At 39.8% G+C, this 20,523-nt stretch overlaps 1 protein-coding gene across 1 annotated transcript in view; it reads right to left on the bottom strand.

Annotated features, from left to right (window-relative positions):
* POLR3B (RNA polymerase III subunit B) overlaps nucleotides 1-20,523 on the bottom strand; it is a 73,145-nt gene that overhangs the window by 45,251 nt on the left and 7,371 nt on the right. Inside the window, exons 7-14 of the mRNA XM_068142309.1 lie at nucleotides 20,135-20,226; nucleotides 18,849-18,966; nucleotides 17,730-17,838; nucleotides 10,320-10,442; nucleotides 8,721-8,837; nucleotides 8,082-8,216; nucleotides 3,150-3,311; nucleotides 222-422 (exon numbers count right to left, since the gene is read on the bottom strand). Of these exons, the coding sequence (XP_067998410.1) occupies nucleotides 222-422; nucleotides 3,150-3,311; nucleotides 8,082-8,216; nucleotides 8,721-8,837; nucleotides 10,320-10,442; nucleotides 17,730-17,838; nucleotides 18,849-18,966; nucleotides 20,135-20,226 (1,057 nt within the window). The remainder of the gene's footprint in view (nucleotides 1-221; nucleotides 423-3,149; nucleotides 3,312-8,081; nucleotides 8,217-8,720; nucleotides 8,838-10,319; nucleotides 10,443-17,729; nucleotides 17,839-18,848; nucleotides 18,967-20,134; nucleotides 20,227-20,523) is intronic.

The following is a 20,523-nucleotide window of genomic DNA, read 5'->3' as shown; positions in this document are numbered from 1 at the left end:
CCAGTTGACTCAAGCAAGAGAAAAAGGGCAATTCAGTAAGGAGCACTGGGATGTAACAGATGGGATATCAGAAAGACACACAAGTTGGGTTATCAAGCTGAGAATAATTTCTTTCCAGAAATTTACTCAACAGAATTCCTCCTCCCTCACCTGCTTCAAAATAACCATTGTCTCCATTCCTCAGGACAAAAGATACTGAAAGCAAATTAGAAGATCCTCACCTCTCCTTCAGGAGTGTCAGATGGGCAGAGCATCCCCCACTGAGATGGTTGTAATGACCGTGGACCACTCACTTTCCTTGTCTTTTCAAACTGAGAAGAGATTCTAGTCATCATTCCCAGAGCAGATATATAGGACAGGCGGGACAACACCTGCGTCACACCTTGGCGGTCCATTTTGAATCTCTTCAGAGACCAATTTCCCTGTAGAATAAAATAAATATTATTGCACCTCTACCCATACCTACTAGTAGTTATAAAAAGTTTAGTACTAAGTACTAAAAAGAGTTGAAACAAAAGAATTGCTCTTTCAGATGAGAAGATACTTTTGCCATTATTAAGTAAATCATACACAGATTCTTCATCATCTGTCCCTCACAGGTTAATCAACACTTAAATACAGCTAAATGAAATTATTTTCTGTTCTGCATTTATAGCTTTTTTTCCCAAACATTTAAAAAAACACAAATAAAGAAAAGGTATTTTGAGAGAAATACAGTTCTACAGAGTTGTGGTTCTGCCTTTTTTGTGCTTTGTTGTTTTTGTAGAAAACACAGGCATTTACACTGGAGAAGTCTGACACCACAGACATCTGTATTTTCTTGCAGGCTTTTGTTTTTAGAATCCAGAGGAAGAAGATTCACTGGTGTGTCTTTTCAGAGAGGAAGATGGCAGGTGGGATGGTGGTTAGGTCTATCCAACCTCTCTGGAAGGATTACAACAAATATGAAATGCCAGATCTATGCATATGTCAGACATTTCATATTTCATGACTGTCAAAGGGAGTATCACTTGTAGTCTTAATTAGAAAAATACAGGAGTTCAGAGAATATTCTAGAACAGAATTATGTTTCCATGCCAAGCAGGTTTAATCATCTCTACTGCAAGATCTTGAAATTCAGTGCTATAATTCGGTTCTACTTCCTAACCCACCCTGTCTTTTAGTATTTTCCAGGGAAAAAATAAGACCTATAGCAAACACCACTGAACACCACTGTACAGTCAGTGCAGCAGTACTATGCATTCTTTTGCATTCTACTGGTGTAATTATGAATTTCCTGAGTTATTTCATGCTCTTTCAGACTATCATTGAAGCATTCTGGTGAGATTGGAGATTGTCATTTCCAAGAATGATTTTTATGGTATTTGCTTAATCTCTTGAATAGTATGCACTGGGCATTGTTCCTGAGAAATTATTTTCAATGCTTAAGAGCAGATGGTGTTTAACTGCCTATGTGGTAGTAAAAAAAAGTCCAAAGACAGTGGAAGAAGGAAGACTTTACACTGTGTGCTGAATAGTTTGCAGATTTATCTCTGTCAGTCCAAATGGAAAAACTGGCACTGGCTAGAAGAAAGCACTAGCATTTAGAGAAACAAATCTCTCAATTGCTTTGGTTATACACACTGTAGAGATTTAACTACATTTGGGGCACTCATAAAATTAAACAGTGATAAGCTTTAACAGCCTGTAAGTAACAGGCTATTGGCGGGTTTAGATGCAATTTGTGGAGTTAATTTTGTTTGCAAGTACTGAAGAAAAACCTCTGTTTCATGCTAGGCTGAAAAGCCCTCTTGAGAGTTCCAAAGCTTAAAAATTAAGTTGCACAATTTTTACCAGGACTAATCTAACTTCTTAAAAAATTACAGATTTCAAAGTAATTTGCAAGCTAGTAGCTAGATTTCAGGAACCATCTCACAAATTGCTCTTGCTGATGTGTGAGGTAAGAAATAAAAGTCAGTAACAGTACTTTTGTTCTTGTTTATTGGCATGAATGAAAATACCCATGGTGGCAATAGGCAGACATAGGCTAAAATCTAAGCAAGATAAATATTTAAGGGATTCTTTTTTGTAATAATGCAGCATGTTGCAGTTTTCCCTGACAAACAGAATCATAGAATCCTTTTAGGTGGAGAAGACTTTTAAGATCATCAACTCCAATCATTATCTAGCTCTACTATGTCTGGTGCTAAACCATGTCCCTTAGTACTACATCTATGCCTCTTTTAAACACCTCCACAGATGGTGACAAAACCACCTCTCTGGGCAGCCAGAGTCTGAAAACCCCTTCAGTGAAAAAGTTTCTTCTAATATCCTATCTAAACCTCCTCTGGTGTAACATGAGGTCACTTCCTCTTGGTCCTATCACTTGTTACTAGGAAAAGGACAGACCAACACCCACTTCACTGCAACCTCCCTTCAGGCTGTAGCAGAGAGTGACAAGGTCTCCCCTTAGCCTTCTTTTCTCCAAACTAAACAATTCCAGTTCCTTCAGCCACTCCTCACAAGACTTGTTCTCCAGACCCTTCTCCAGCTTCAATGCCCTTCTCTGGGCCTGCTCCAGAATTTCAATGTCTGTCTTGTAGAGAGAATAGTTCAGTATCATTAGCAGAGAAGCATAAATTTCAATGCTGCAAATCTGCTCATACTAGTAACTTCATATGAATAAAAAGGCACTGCCCTTAAAGAGCTCAAAATTCAAGCCTGGAGTTGGGCTTTGCCTTCCCCCACCCCTCCCTCTCAGGGGTCTTCTGCTCATTCATTTTTCTGCTGTTTTTGAACTACCTTTTGGACATATGATGCAACCTGACCCTGGCCAGATCCAGACAATACCAAAAATACCATGAAGCACATAGAAGACAGCAAGTTGGACAAATACAAATACGACTGCTATTTTAAATTTGCTTGTTTCTACTAGTTCTTCAAAAATACTAAGGACATCACTTTGAAATAAATGATGGAAAAAAAAGTGGCTTGGTGATTAATGACTGTGCAGTGAATTCCAAAAGCCCTGCCCATGACAGAGTTTTGCAATTTCCGTCTATTAAAGAATGTGAAAAAGATTTGCTTTTATGACCAAAAACAGTAGAGCCATCAGGACAAAATTTACACATTTCCATCATGCACTGTGGTGGAAAACCAGAAATACTTACAGTGGAGATGGCATTGACCATGCCGTTGGTGATTTGGTCTTGACGCATGTGCTTCACCACATCAAACTGAGCTGCACGTTGCTTGGGGATTACCTGATCAGCAATCTTTTTCAGTTCAGAGTTAAATTTTTTGAACAAATCTTCAAATAGAAGAGAAAGAAGCTGAAAATACAAAACAATTTCATTAAGGGCAAAATTATACTTCTCTAGATCTGGGAAATCTCGGGCAGCAGGGGGCGGGAGGAATTTGGGAGGGAATAGGAAAAGTTGAAGGACACACACCACACATTCCAAATTTCTGCCTTTATGCTTCCTCTCAGTTAAAAAATACCCTGTTTCTCAAATTAGTATTTTTTTCAGAAGCTTTTTACCTTGCTGAAGTGCAGCATTAGAGAGATTACCTCCTAACAGAAAACAAATTAAGTAGAATAATGGTCTCTGCCTGTGCATTTATCCCTTTTTGGTTTGCTCTAATTCTTACTTCACAATATCTCAGCATATTCACCCATCTTTACACTATCCATTTACTGTTTTCCCTAATCTGCTGCATTATAATTCTAAATTCCTAAAGTCACAAACACTTTTAGTGATTTGCTATCCTAAACATACAAGCCTGAATTAAACACAAGATTTGGAGGCAAGACCAGTTTCTGTTCTAATATTGGATGAAATAACTGCAGTAAAGTAATAAATGAAGAGTCACTTTGAGATATTCTATTACTAAAAATGAAAAATGCTGTTGTAAGTGGCCCTTCCCAGGAGCTACTTAAAATGGAAAATAGACACCCAGGTGTCCTTTGGGGAAAAAACTCAGCAGCACAGCCTAGAAGCAGCACAGTTTGCAAGACCAGACTGAAGCACAGAAGGTGCATAGTGACCATGTTTCAGGACAAGCAGAACTAAAAGAGACTTCTGGGCAGGCCCAGGAGCAACCGCTGCTCTTGACAGCTAGCAAGACATAGATCATGTGGGCAGCTTCCTCACCCAGATACACTTTCATCTTGCTACTTTCTGCCAATCACAGTTGGTGGAAAAATCAATTACACCCACAGAGAGTCCACCTGATTCAAGAGCTTCCATCCTTTCCTTGAAGTGATACTATTTGGAAAGTTTTACACATCTCTCTCTTACAAAAGCCTACAGCTTAAGCTAAGAAGCTCCACAATACAGTTGAAAAAGACCCCAAACACACCAAGACAGCCCTTCAAAAGTGCTTCAATTTAAGCCAAATGTTTCCTGTATATGTATACTAATTACTTCTAGTGCTTGAAAGAGCTACAAAAGGAAAAGTCCACCAAAGTTTTGCATCTTTTTTTTCCTTTTCTCTTTCTCTCTCCAATCTGAAGTTTGCTTCTGCAGTTTCCTCAACCCCTTCTTGCAGTCACTACTAGCTTCCCAAAGCACTCAAATCTGCATTACATGATACAGTTTAAGCGATCACAATTATTAGCTTTGTAAGCAAACAGCATAAATTCCCAAGCCTGGCAGTCCTGTCCTGGGACTCTGTTTTGCAGAAGCTCCACATGGCAGAAGAACTAAAAATGCAGTAGCTACCATTGCCAGAAGTAGCAGCTCCCAGTATACAAAGCATTGTAGGAATGAACACGCTAGGTATTCAGCCACCACAAGCCAAGGCACTCTGGAGTCAGTTGTGCTATTTAATTTCTGTATGTGCAGAACTGAAGTAAATTTTAACTGTCTGATAGTCTTCTCAAGTACTAACTTGAGAAGTTTGAAATCCATCATGGTATACATTTGATTTCAACAGATTTGAGTAGGCTTTAAACATTAAAAAGAAAGAAAAACCTTCAAAATATTTTTGTTTCATTTCTTGATCAAAAAATTGGAAAACAACCCTCCTATTTCCACATGCCATAGGGATTACTAAGACACACCATCCTTCCTCTTAGTTAATAAAGTAAGTTACACACCAACTTGCTCTTATTTGCCAGTCTCAAAAGCATCATGCTTTGCTTATTTCGCCCAGAATCTTGGTCTGCAAGAGCTTGCTCTGACTAGCTGGCACAGCAGAATCTCACAATAACCACATTATTTAGGTCAAGAGCAAGAGATTAAAGAAAAAGAATGGAATGCTAGTGATAATATTCAATGGATTTCATAGCTAGTCCAGGGCCTTTCAGCCTGCTTCAGACACTCCTCCTTCACTAAAGAGTAAATTATATTTAAGAAAAAAACAAACCTGACAGCTCATCAATTGATTTTCATTGAAAATACTGAGAAAAATTAATAAAGAAGTTAAGCTGCTGAAATACAGTTTCACCAATTAGCTTAATGTCAGAGAATTCTAATTAGGCGCCTTGAGATTGCTATTTAGTGTTTAAGCCTTTGGAGTGCCAAATTCTCCCTTTCACACAAACTGGTTGCAAAATTAAAGACATTAGGCAGCCTTAATTATATTATCAGAACAGCTGGGATTAGGCAATCTCTGAAGTCAAGGCGGTATTCTTTTGTCACAGGGTAGAAATCCCTTGCTTTCCAGGGTGCCGGATTTTGGTGCTGTTCCATATCTCACTCATACAAAGCAAGCTGCATTAGAAACCAAAAAAAAAAAAGGAAAAAAAAAAAAGATGAGGACAAAGAACAGAGTAATGCTTAGCAAATAATGAACACATTAAGGAAAGAGAAAAGGTAGGTGAAAAGATTAAGCCTGAAATCGGTAGGTTTTGCTAACACCTCAGCTGGCACCTGGCCTACCGAGCCTCTAGTGGCAGAAGGACTAAGAGAAAGCTCTGTAAACCAGCTTGGCTAGTGGATACAACTCTGTTATCTAAAGCTAAAGCACATTTCGTACTCTCCTGTCCCATGGGGTGTGAAATTAGCAGCTATTGTTTTCACACAATTTTATAAACACAATGTCTTTTATGTCTTTACATTGTTTAGAGCACTATGTTTTTCCTCTCACATGGGAATCTTTTCTTCTTTTCTTCCCCCCTCCCCCCCCCCCTTATTCAAATTTTAAATAATCAAGATTTTTATTCCAGGAATACACTGGCATTAAAAAAACCCAAACCAAATCCAAAAAAAACCCCAAACCCCAAACATCATCCATTTTATCCACACAAACTTTAGCTAAAAATGCTCAGAAATTGACAAAAATATCTTACAGTTTTTAGCATGTAATTCAATGAAATCAATATTACACTGATAATGTGGCAGAGAGATTTCCACGTGTTCAGCTTGAAGTGAGCCTTTAAAATATCACAAGGGAGCCAGAACTACTCTTATAGTGTTATAACCACACACCCCCCCACAGTTCTCCTTGATGCAGAAAAAAATCTGCATTGGCTTTGTTATGATGATCCTCTACATCTAAAACCTCTTCCTGGCTAATTTAACATTGATTTGGCTATTAAAGTTTCTGTGAGCAGAGGCCTTTTTCTTACATCTTCTAGAAAACTTTTTACCAGCCCTACTTTCTGCCTCCAAAAAACATGAGGAAAAACCAAATTACTCCTACAATACCATTAAATAAGAAAATGTGATGAGAAAGCAACAACTAATTTTACTGATTACAGCTACACTGAGCTACAGCAACAACATTACAGCAGAAGCCAAATAAATCCATCACATCTTAAGTATTTCTCACATTAGAATACTGCACTAACATCCTCTTGCTGCTTCTTACGCTTCAGAGCTATGTTCTGCATCAGCACAAAAGTCAGTATATTAATTTTTAAAAAGGTGTATTTCTGTCCTAACAAGTTAAGAGGCTTTTACCCCTGTATTTGTGCTTGGACTGTGTTCAAGAGTGTCATCTTAGTTTCTCCAGGAAAGCAGGAAGCAGAATACATTTTAACTCTGAAATGACCGTGTGCTCTGTGCGTGTTTACATGTGTGCACGGGGGACAGGGCAGAGTGGGAAGGAGAACAGGACTGTACTACTCAAGCACCTATCTTAAAAAGTAGAAGGTGAGAATTCCTACTAGATATGAATAAAAAAGGAATGGTTATTGTTACCTGTGCCACAACAGAAATCCCAGTACAAATGACATGGGCAGCAGAGATGCAGTTTCTCCAACCAGGTGCATTATGTGTACTTGTCTGAATTTCTGATGCGTGACCAATAACCAGAGATGATACTGACCACCAAAACTCCAAGTTAATAGGGAGAAGAGCAAAGAAGTCCAGTCCTAATCTAAATTGGTTAATCAAATAACATGGCAAGTATTTTCTTCACCTGAGAAGAAAATTCCCACACTAGGAGAGCACAGTTTTCACCAAAAGCTGTGAACTGCCATCATGACTGCAAAAGAAGCTGCCGGTCAGATACCTCAAACCATTCCCTTCTTCACAGTCCTTTGTTACTGCTTCTACCTCCAGTGTTAAAATTCTGCAAGCAGAAAAGTCTGAGCATCCACTTTCATTAGTTGCTCGTTAACTTTAAACCACTTACTTTGTTAATTCATGCTACTCCAGAAGCTAGAAAGGCAGCTGAAAACAAATAAGCAATCTTAGAGGCTTCTCCAAATTACAGGAGGCTTGAGTGGCTGTTCTGGGAGCTGCCACACAAGCTGAGTTCTCCATAGTGGGACAGCCTGGACCTGACACTAAGGCACCTAGGTGGTCCCAGTTTATTCCCTTACCTAGGTGCTTAGACGAGGACTCTAAAAGACAGATCTTACTCCTGACTTCTTGGAGCTGAAAGTGTTACAGTGGAACTAGAACTGATGCCATATTTACACTGTTCTGTGCTTTTATCTGGTATAAAGGGGCAATACAGAGGTGAGGATATAACTCATTGGTCTCAATCAGGCAAGTATATCTATGAGTCAAAACAGAAAAGCCAAAAATACAAAATGTGAGGAACAGCCTTTCAATCGAGAAGCCAGGCATGGTCTTTGTTCTGCATCTTTTCAAAGCAGATGCTCACAAAATCCCCAAAGAGCACTTCACTCTAAAGTAAAAACTCACCTGCCCTGCCAGCTCCAAACGTTTATTTCCATAGTAGTCTCTATCGTCTACTTTATTTTCTCCTTGGGCCAAAATTACTCTGCGCACCATCACTGCTGTGTATATGCACTTGGCACGAAAATTGAATTCCTTCACCTGTAAATGGAGGGGGGGGAAAAAATGGAAAAGCATAATGATGTTTCAGGATCAGCTCCTTACATCTTATTCAGACCAACAGATCCATTTAAATCAATGGATCTGGGCTGACTGAGAAGCTATAACAAGGATTTGTGCACTTTCTATCTTTAAAAATGCAGTAGGTAATACATGTTAGTGATGCAGAAACAGAGAGTAAATGAAAACAAATCTGAATAAAGGTGTAAGTCAGTAGAATAAGGTCCTGAACTAACAGCTGATGTTGCCTGCCTTTGCAGAGAAAATGCCTAGGATGATCTGTAGTTCAATGGTACAGCATTCACAAACATAAAGATTGCTTTTGACTCAATCCAAATCTTCCCCTTTATTTTGAGGATGATTTACTTTATCTCAGCTACGAAGACATTTCTCAAATCAAAGACATTTGTCCCTGCGAGCAAAGCTCACACCATAAATAACCACACAAATTTACTCAATTTCTTGGAAAAAAGCAACATTACATACAAGGACATGGGTTAAAATCGTTGATGCTAGCAGCTCTCGTGCTTCTTCCATCTTTGTTTTCTTTGGGCCTCCCCACATCCTTTGCCTTCGTACTTTGTTTCCAATGTACTTCAATGCCTGTCAAGGCAGGGGAATAACTTAACATGAGAATTGTAATCTATGTAAATACACACACACAGAGATCTGTACAGATTCCTCAATCAGTGCAATCCTATAAGAACAGATGATACAAACTCCAAGCAAAGTACAAATTACCAAAAACATGTGATGGTAATAAACAAACAAACAAATAATCTTAAAGTACCCAACTGACTGTCATTAAATCTACAGCTTTACCATACATTAATGACATCCGGAGTGGAAAGTGCTGGAAAGAGCACAATTACTATAACAATAAAAGGGGTTTGCAGTGATATGGGAAGAAAGATTATACAAATTATAAAGATATTGAGTTTATTTAATTTTAGTGTTCACCTCCAGTTCTTTTGCGTACTTCTTAACTTTCATTCATGTACTAAATTGTGAGGTGGCACTCACTTTTTAATAGGCACAAATGCTACTGTTTCCAAGAATACCTTGCACTAATTAATGGATTCTTACCAGTTGTGCAAGAAATGGAATCTGCTGAATTCAAGATCAGATGAGTCAAAAAAAATAAATCCAGGTCCACACAGGAAGCTCCAGTCCAGAAATGAAGCCATGACCTCTATGCCAAAGAATTCCCCTCTCCACAAAATGACACTCTCCTTCCCATCTGTTACTTTCTCCCCCCAATAGCTCACTCTCTTCTCATTTCATTTGACATTTCTGGCACGAAGTAACTCCTGTATTTCTTTTCATCTACCATCCTGGATTCTTCACATTTCTCTATGTTCCTCCTGCACCACCATTACACTCTTCTGACTCTGAATTAGGAGGCCTTTGTGCTACCTCTCAGCCTAAAAAGCCCCAAAAGATGGAAACTAGAGAGATGTTCACTTTGCAATATTCAACATCATACGGGGAAAGATCAGATGAAGTTCACAATGAAACAGAAAATCAGACAAGTCTTCAAAAGCTTCTTCTAGCAGATTGATATGTACATGATGGAAGTGCTGCCAAGAAAATGGCCTGCGTTCTGCTAATTTAAAAAGCGCACGAGAGCTGAAAAGAATTCTGGCAAGCCTTCAGCAGAATGGAGCATGGTTATATACAACACACTGGAACTGGAGGAGAACATTACCCTTGATGAAATGGTCATGTCCACATCCATGGGGCTTCTGTGAAATGGGCCATGCAATTCCTTTTTGAAAAATGGGAATGGGCCTCAATAAAAAACCCCAAATCTTATGGACACCATTACTTGTCACATGCATTAAAATGTTAACCTCTGTAAACAAATAACTTTTTGACTTCTTTTGTTTTTTGGTTGAATTTTTCTCTTTTCATTGAGGCAACAAGAGTAAAGCCTCACATTTGACAGGTGCTGTGACTGTAAAAACTCTCATCTTAAAATAACCCTACAAACCCAAACGTGTGAGTCGATTGCTGACACAGCGAAGTGGTCAATACACACCAACTATAGATTTTCCTAGCCTCCGGCCATGTGAAAAGACACACCTGCATCTGTGTAAAAATCTGAGCTTTCTGGCATTCTTCCAGACTAGGAGCAAATGCAGCCATCACATGTTCCTCCGTGCCAATCATTTGTACAATCTCTTGGTCACTTTCAACACCCATGGCCTAGGAAAAGAAGAAAAGACAGAAATAGCACAGGCTTTATGTTAACTCACTGACATTTGCTTATGCTAATTTGGTATTGTTTGTCTGCATTACTACTAAGCAAGAGCTAGTTCTTCTCTAAGAAACTGTGCCATCTGGCACTGGCAGCACATATTCCAGCTACAGAAGAATGTTAAATGGAAACCTTGATAAGCAGCAGGAATACACACACACACACTTTTTGGAGAGCCTTTTTTCCTCCACTGATAGGAGTTAAATTCTCTGGGTTTTTTTTCCAATGAAAACACCTCACCAAAGCAGGTAATAACAACCCTATGTGTGTAACAATGAAGACCAAGTCTGAATCTTCAACAAATCAAGGAAGGTGACGTTTTTCACAAGATTACCCATGGCCACTTACCACAAGCAATTTCTCAAACTCAGTTGACTGTGATACAGCACGTCCCATTTGAGAAACGTTTACAATTTACCTCCTTTGCAGCTTGCTGCACTTAGAAGATGACTTCACTACACAATTCCACTTGAAAGACATTCTATTATTTCACTGATCCTTGGACACCTTGTTTGACTTTATACTGCGGAAAAAGCTTAATAAACTAAGAAAGCGCTTAACAGATTTAGGAAAATCTCTCTATCGGTAAGTGTTTCAAGGTGGCAGCCAGCAGCGAAGGCCTTTGTGGATTCCAGATGGTGCTAAAGCTCTCCCCTTCACACATTTGCCTGGAGCTCTGCCATATCAAGAAATGGAATAATCTCACTAACCCTCTTATGGCTGAGTTCTAATATGTTTCTCAGAACTTGGTGAGGAAGCTACGTTTGCATTCATATTGTTCTTCAAACTGCCTGCCACAAAACCCATTGTAAATAATGGCCTATGTAGACCCTAGTGTTCTGGTTCTCATTAAAACCTGGCAGTGTCCCAAAACCTCACATTTTTCCTCAGAAATGCATGAATACCTTCCCTTCTTATTGCCTTCATTGGGTGTCACTGTGCTTAACATCTAGCTAACGCTATTCCCTAGCAGAATTGTTGCTCTAATTGTGAAATACCCAGCTTTTTTCCTTTTCTTTCATTTATTCTTTCTTTTGCAACAACAAAAAAAGTGGTTGGCTGAAGTTCCTCCAACTTAAAACTCTCTCTTCATCTTGTGGTTTATCAGAAAGGAAAAGCAGTGCAAAAGCAGCAGACACCTGTAACAGTGTGAGAGCGTTCCCCTTTTAGTGCAAAGCACAGATCACAGTTACGCCATCTCAGACAGACCGAAGTGCCAAACCATGACAAAGCTCCTTCACCAAGTAAGAGTGCTTCAGCACATTTGCTCCCACTAGGTAGTCACTGCACTGATCTGAAGGCACTTCTCAGAACCTGAATTTGCCCATGTGATATTACTATTGCAGCTCAGATCTCTGTTTTTCAAATATTATGATGCTTTTTCACCCTTTTAAATAAGGTCACAAAGTAGTTAAAAAACCTCAGCAGAGAAGTTAACAAAACTCCTCATGATCCAAGAGTCAGACGCATAACGAAGTCTACAAGAGTATGAAAGCTTCACAGTGGTCATTTTCCATGTGTCTAGGACTTAATAGCTGACCAGCAAACCAGTTTTGGAACCACAGCAAGATTCACACAATTATTGCACTCAGCCCACAGAAGAACAAAATTCTGTTAAAGGAACCTTTGTGTCACTTGATGTATGTGTACTGGGAACGTATTTATCTAAAGCACATCAAATGCAAGCTGATAATATATCCCCTATTTCTGCTCACCAGGTTAATTTTAGGATGGCAACCAGATCATAAGAGTCATGCAAAAAGTGAACAAAACAAGTGTGGGGGGGGGAAAAGTCAACCTGCAGTTTTAATATGCTCTTTTATCCACTGAAAAGTAGAAACTCAGAGTAAATTAGAGGTTGATGATTTCTTCTTACTTGATGAATCCTCTGATCGAGTCTGACAACAAGATGACAATAGCATATATCATTACACCTGTGTAGATTTTCTAGTTGAAGTTTGTAGCAGCAAACTCACTTGAGAATTCTGAATTTCCATGTGGCAAAGGCTGAATCTGCCACCAAACAATATGTGTTGCATTGTTAGGTAAGTGCAGACTGAGAAAAATTAATCTGTGAGTAATGACTAAAAAAAAAAGGTGCTGATATGGTAGCCTAAAAGCAAACTCATTTATTCATCTCTGTACTCTCAGCAATCACAGGCAGAGCTGCACACACCAATACACCTACACACAACACCAATGGGGAAATCAACAGGCCCATGCTGGTATCAGGTAGACTTGAATCTGAAAAATTCCTTTTTCAGTGAATTTGCCCCTAAAACTGCACTTCTACCAAAAAATTCCAACCAAACCAAGCAAGTAGTCCAGAACCAGGATAGTAACAAAATATTCCTGGGTTGTTGCTTTTGTTGCAGAAACACCGAGAACATGCAAAATTGGGATGGGTCCTATGCTTAAACTGCTTATGATCAACAAAGCTGAGGGAAAAGGAGCTAGCACAAAAGCAAACAGAAGACAAGATGTCTTGTTGGAAGGCAGTGTCACAAAGGGATAATTTTACAGGGAGGTGCGAGGAAGGGGACAGTAGCAGGCTGCTGAAAAGTGTGGCTGGAAGGCTAGTTAGTAGTCAGTGGAGACAGGACAGACAAGTCAAAGCAAGCATTAGGCATATTCAGATCATCCTGAGTTCAAGTGGGAGAAAATGGTCCAGTTGGGGTCAGCTGCTTCCTAGGACTGGGGAGGTTTCTGCTGCCCAAAACTTTTGTGTACGGATGCATGTGTGCACACACACACACACACATGTATGAGAGCCTGTGCATGAGAGAGTGTGAGCCCAGCTCTTCCTCCCCCAGCCTGTGTCTTAATGATGATGTCTAGGCGTTTCCATGGCACTTCCCTAGAATGCAGTTCTGCAGTCCATCAGGCTAAATTACAGAATGGAGACAGGCAGATGACTGGATTAAAAAGATGTCAGGGATATTCAGGGTTGACATCACAGACGGAATTGGTCTGGAGCTTTCATAATTCAAAAGATACGAGCTATGAAAGTGCAGCCATGGGAACCCATAATTCTGCAGATCCACTAAGACCACCATTCAGCTGTTCCTCTAGAGCTGCATTTTAACCACTACAAGACTAACACAACTTTGTAAAAATTAAATTTAACCTGCTGTTCAGTTCTTTTGCCACAGGTCCTAGAGCAGCCCCTTATAGCTCCCACAAACTAAAGATACTTCATCTAGCAATTCAAACCATAAAATTCAACTTTTAACTCCCCAGGGGTTACTTATAATTCTCTTCCTTCCCCAACACATTTTGGTGCAGCACCGACATCTTCATTTACTTCAGCTTCCAGGATTCACTCAAGGTTACCAAATCAAGATCACAAACCCCAAAGGAAAATAGCCCTTACCTTAAGGCAGCTCTAACTCCTTGCAACATTGGGAGCCCCCTGCAAAATCAGCAGCACCACCTCACCTTGAACCCTGATGCTTCTTAGGACAGAAACACTCTCAAATACTAAACAAATATTCCACGTCTCCTCTACATTCATTGCCACCCAAAACTGTTGAAGCTACCCAGGTAGGGCACATGTAGCTCATAGCCTGGCATATTAAAAAAACCCACTACATACAGTTCACACAGCCCTGTGATCTGTGCAAAACTGCCAAAAAGCTAAAACAAAGGCCTCCTGGGGTTGCAAGTGTCAAGACTAAATACCATTCTAAATAGCATTCAGGTTGCATGTGTAGATTAACTAATTAATCAGTGTTACACAGAGAGCATCGACCAAGTCAGTTGTGTCTGTTTCCCATTGTAAGGCAGTTATCATATAACATATAAGCCCTTAAGAAAGCTCAACAAATACACCTGGACAAAACTGTCCAATGTATATAATTATTTCAAACCAAAACCTTTGTTTACATATATAGTGGCTGCACAAATACTTCTGTCACTTTTAAGAAGAAAGGTTAGGGGGAAAGTGTTTTAGCTAGCATAGCAACAATGCACTGATTTCCCCTTACCTGCAGAGAAGACACTTCCAAGTCTGTCCTAGGATAGTGCTAGGACCATGGCTTTTGTAGCCTATCCAATTTCAGTTAGCCACGGTCAATGTGCTGTACTTCACAAATCCACCACTTACATGTGTTCAGCACAACACTGTTACACCTCCAAGTATGCCAATGATAAAAGTCCTTACATGTCTGGATGGCAGAAAAGCAAAGCAGCAGCAAAAGAGACTATGGATAAAGACGAACTGCAAGGCAGATGAACCCTTTAGAGTCCAGACCCCACACCTATGAAGATCAAACAACTATTAGATCCACACTATTTTTACCCATTCCCACAGTCCATGCACCTGGGTTTGTTTCCTTAGCATGTAAGAAAATAAAAGATGGGAAACATTGTATGAACAGGTCTTGCCTTAGCATGCAATTGAAACACAAAAGTGCTCTTAGATTCTAGTTAGAGTGGTTAATGAATCTTGGACCTCAGCTCTGTCAACAGGTGGTGTTTCTAATGCTCCCCACAGCCCTTGCTTTTGACAAAGGTGTCTAACAGATATTGGTGTATCTACCCTTCACAGTTGCAGTAGCTTTAAATCCACATTAGATCATAGATCTCCAATAGCTGCTTTCTTTTCTATGAAATCATATCCACATCTTAAAGTCATGTGCTGGAACACTGGGCCATTGAAAGCTACTGGGACTAGAAAAACAATTTGAAATTGTGCAACCTTCTCCCACTGTCTTTCAGATAGTCCCCTGACAAATCTCTCTTCTCTAGCAGGCCTGTACACTGGATAGGAGCCCTCTACCAATTACTGGTCATTTTCTAACTCGTAACACAGAGTTCTGTGGAATTTGATAGCAGCCTGGGTGCTGGTCTGGAAGGAAATGCAGAGCAAGAGATTTTTGTTGCTGCTCTTAATTTTTCAGCTGAAAAATTATACAAGCAGTTGCTACAGACAAAGTTAAGGATGCAAAGGCAACCAAAACTTCAGGCCTTAGACTGCCTATACAGCTTAACTTTGCCCTTTGCTGAAGTGTACCTCTACACTGCAAGGAGCAGAACACATTCTAGTAATAAGTATGACCTATGCTCCATGTCAAGGCCTGGGTCTTGGCAGACTCTCCTTGCTTTCACAACGAATTTTCTATGTATAATACTGTCATGTGAGAGAGCTGAGGCTACACAGGGATTCCTAAGTCAGGGATTTTCCAGTTTCAGGGCTATAATGTTTGTAATACTGCTTCTAGTAGTTAAGCACTATAAAGTAATACTGTATTACATGAAGGCCTAAGAAAGAAAGGTCAGAGGCTGGTGCCTAAGAATCCACTGAAAAGACTATCTGGGATTTTCAGTTTCCAGATGGAGACTCATTAAAAGTGGACAGAAGATCCCTGAATTTCATGTTGTTAAAAGAAACTCAAGGAAAGTGACCACTCACAAGTTCAGTTAAATGCCAGTCGAGAATGGAACATACAGAACAGTTAAAAAGATACATTGATTTTTTTGATGTTTATCTTTGAAAAGCACTACTGCCAAGAGCTTCTAACAACTGTAAGCCCTTATTCAATAAATAAACGAAAAATTAATCTAGAATATAAAAAAACACATATAGGCAGTTAATAATTATAGCAAGCATTGTAAAAAAGTGAACAAGTAGTACAATGCTGCTTAAGAATACCTCCAACAACCAGCTCCTCAGACTTAATATCCCAGAGCAGTTACTCTTCTGCGAGCAGGTATTGAGCTACACCAGCAGGGGGTGACAAAACGTAATAAAAGTCTGTAAGTGGAGGTGGAATCCAGCTGTTAGGTACTCCAGCAAATGAAGAGCCACATTAACACTTTCCTGCAACACAGAAGTTGTGAACTTAATCCTGACACTTTCATGTACATTTGTGTCCACAAATAACTTCCCAATCTCCTTTAACATTGGTCACTGAAACCAGACAACCTCCTCCAACTACTTGGAGAGATTAGTTTAACCAGAAAGAATAGATATTTGTTTCTCAAGACAATCCAATTATTAAACTAGTTTCTACTACCAAATCTAACGTAATTCCGTCAGGAAAACAGATTCTTAAAACTCTCAATCAGCCAAAAAGCTGTGGTGATACAGACATCTGTAGTTGCCCAGGCCCAGGAAACAGCACTAGTGGCAGAAGCTGTTTGGATGCTGTGGGCAGGTGCTGCCCTCTGCTGGCAATTCAGTTATCCAAATCTCCCATCTTAACGAATAAATTCATTTCTATTGGTGGCTAGATGCAGTCAGAAGCATTTTTGTGCCTTAAGCCACCTTCCCTATAGACAGTACCTCCAAGAGTGCTGCCTGGTCTCCTTCTGCACATACACTGCACCAGGCTGCAAACCTACAGGTGGCAGCAAAACCTACAGGATAGGAAAAAGCTACCACCTGTTAGGAGGACAGGGACTAGCCTAAGGCCTGGCCACGCAGTGCTGTCTTCTTCAGTTGCTGGACAGCGTGAGTCCACCCAGCACCTTTACTGGCTGTAGCCCATGCACTTGATAACACAGCAGATGGGCTACTAGCCTGCTTCTGGTCTTGCTGTGCAGGTAGGGAGTAGCTGTCATCATGCACTCAGTTGTGTGCGCCCTCGGTGGAGAAGCAAAGCATCAGAGAAAGCAGCTCTGGCAGTTTTACAGGCAATGATGGACCAGACATGACACTGTCACAAGCTCAGCTGGCAGGGCAAATACTCCCCAGTTCTTGCCCAGAAACAGGGGTGGATGTGTCTCTCAGCCCTTTGTCAGTCTCACTGGAGACCAAAGATGCACCATCTGATCACGCATTCACTGCACTGAACACACTGGTGAGGACTCCTGAAACTGGCAGATTCTGAAGTGCCCTGACTGAGGCAGAGCTCGTTCACAGCAGCAGGAACTAAACTTCGTGGAAATGTAAGCCATTCTAGTAATTTTATAGGATTTAGGAACAGGTCTGAGAATTGCAACACTTCCCCAGAGCTATCAGTTCTGTTTACAGTTATGACTGGAAGTTATGGATAATCATGTCCTTGGATGTGAAGCAAGGGGCACTGAGCTACACAGCAGTTCGCAAGTTCATGGTGGGTATGTGGGGAAGACAATAACTTCAGGGGGGGAAAAACAAATGTGGGTTCTCTAAGCCCTGCCAAGTCCCTCTGTACATACTCATTTCTGGGAGCTGCTGATCTTCATTTCTGAGCTACAGAACAGGCTTTTTATAAATCCCCCCCACCCAAGAAAATCAACAGTTCTACTACCTTAAATATGATAGCAATAGGAATATCTTCTGACAGAGTATTGTGCCTCAGGTAGAATCTTCCTTGTTTCACAACCATATTTGTTCTGCTCTTCTTCTCATGAGTAGAACTGAAATTAAAGACAATACATGATGTCCAACAGAAAGTTTGTGTTGATGCTCCTAGAGTCCTCTGTATGAAACGTATCAAGCTAGAGCCATTTTTCAGCAGAATTAATCCTGCTTTCTCCTTTCTTAAAAATCACATTGCAACAGCCAGACATCACCCTGTAACTCCAAGGTAACAGGGTATTACCACCTATGATGAGGAAGGTCAGTAGTCAACTTAAGCAAGTAGAAGCCTATATTATTCAAAACTATCTCTGAATGCTTTTATCACTGACTTGGATGTAACCAGTGAGGTCAAACTATGCACAAGTCCTGTAGCAACAACAGTGATGAGATAGCAGTACTTTGTTTGTATGTTTAACCTCATCTAGGCTTACTGTGGAACAGTAATGAAGTTAGCAGAGATGTGTGAGAGGCCTCTGGAGAAATAAAAACAGCCCTCACACTGAACAGTGACAAATAGGACAGTACGATATTACATCAGCATGCAGCTTAATAACAAAAGCAAAAGGCAAACCAAATATAAATAAAACTCAGCCAAGGAGGAAAGGCTAAATTTAAACTACCTTGCTGCTTTCAATAATTTGTGGAGTACTCAAATTTTGTTTCCTTCTCAACTGCCTTTAAAAGCTTTTACATCCATTAGATCTAGAGAGTCAGACAAAGGTATACATCTAATGTACACTGCAATAATGTCATGTTACTTGCTGCAAAATGAAACCAAACACCATCAACAAGGAAGTGCACTTTGTTATGTTAAAAATTAGAACTTGCTCTTCCTAGCTGGGAATGAATCTTGACACATATGAGCAACTCCCACTGATTTTTGTAGGAACACTGTACTAATTTGGGATTTGTATCTTTTTGGTGTGCAAAATTACAGTAGCAAGAGAGGAGCATTGAATCTCCACAGCTTTTTCCCATACTAGGAAGAAAACTGCTTCAATTTCAACAGTGAACTTTTAAAGCTTTGGGTTTATCTGCTTTATGCAAATGCAGGCATTTACCGTACCTTGTAACAGAAGCACCAACTGTGCCTTTTCTATCAGCTTCCACAATGATTCTATTTTTGGACAACTGCTCTTGAATAAGAATGACTTTCTCTACACCTTTAACAATGAAGTAGCCACCTATTCAATAGAAAAAAAAATAGTTTGCATGTCAGTACTGTTGAGCCTTACCTTCCTCCCTCAATACACCTATGAGTATTCTCTTTACTTTCTAATCATTTAAACACACAAAGGACAAAACAGAAAAGTAAATTCTCCCCTAAAGGAGTAAACAACAGACTCTGTGTGGAGCTTATCATAGCTACAAAACTGTTCCCCTAGATGGAACAGAACTTCAGCTCAACTCACACGTAGCATTCGGGACCTGAGACTTGTATTTGGTGAGTACTCAGATAGCAAGAACTCACAGGCAGACCAAAACCTGCAAAGCTGTAAAGAAATCTAAATCTGTAAGGTTAAGCACACTTATTAAAAGATGCCATAGAATTGTTAGTTCTATAAATTAGGAAAAATTACTGCCTGTCGAAGAGTTTATTGTAAGGACATCAACAACAACAACAAAAAAAAGAACTGGCCATTTCAGATGCTTGGTAGCACATACAGTACATCTTCAGTTAAGAACCAACTTGCTCTCTTCAACGCTCCTAGTAGAAATTTCTTCTGTATTACTTGGGTTTAAAAGTACTTTAGTGCCCTTGTATCTAAGACAATATGAGGAATCTGCACGAGCCACATTAGATTGCTCTACTGAAATGCAGCTACCTTTCTCCAGCACAGCATGCCATGTCACAAACAAGAACAGCATGACCAGTGCATGTTTCAAAGGCATCAGGAACAAAGCAGCTGCTTGTTATAACCGTTCATCTCCTCTCTACATTTCAAATCTTATGATGTAGCACTTTATTCTTGCTTTAGAAAAGGCAACAAATGAGAGTTCCTGCTTTGGAGGACATCATTTCAATCTACTCTCCCCAGATACACTTCATTTTCATGAACAAACTCTCCCTCTGTTCCCACATAACACATCACTGTACAATACTGGATACACTTCTCAACTTTTTCAGAATGTTGGTTTATTGCTTTTGTGGTTGAAAACTTCACCTGCAAATACAAACCATTTCTTACTGATTTCAAAAGCCTGCTGATTTCTTTTAGTTACAAGCATACACTTTGGAAGCTACCACAATGACTTCACAGTCACAGGAAACACACCAATGATTTCTTTGCTGAAAAAAGATTTAAACCTAAAAGTCCAGGTAGGCAAAAAAGAATCTGAGTGTAAGTGTACCTGGATCTAAAGGACATTCATTAAGTTTGGCAAATTCTGCTGGAGTTTTCCCAGTAAGAACGCAATTGGAGCTGCGAAGCATTATAGGCATTCTGCAAGAAAGAGAGAAAAGCATGAACAGCCAAATTCAGAACAAAACCAGTGCCCCAAGGCACACAATTGTTTAAAAAGAAATTAGATGTCCTTCCCAATACTAATAACCTCAATTCATTTGACAGCCTTACAAAAAACAGTTAAAAAAGTCCTCAACATTTCTCCACAAAGCCCAGGCTCGGTCATAAACCCAACAAATTTTAAGGAGAGCTTAACCTTGTACAGAAGAATGAATTCTTGCCTTACTGGTTTTACCAATCACCTTCCACAGATGTACCTCCACATATTATGTTTGA

Source organism: Melanerpes formicivorus, unplaced genomic scaffold (assembly GCF_026170545.1).
Source record: "Melanerpes formicivorus ecotype bairdi unplaced genomic scaffold, bMelFor1.0.p_v2 SCAF_8, whole genome shotgun sequence".
Lineage (NCBI taxonomy): Eukaryota > Metazoa > Chordata > Aves > Piciformes > Picidae > Melanerpes > Melanerpes formicivorus.
Note: the sequence above shows the minus strand (reverse complement) of the source record. Positions and strands in the feature narration are given on the sequence as shown.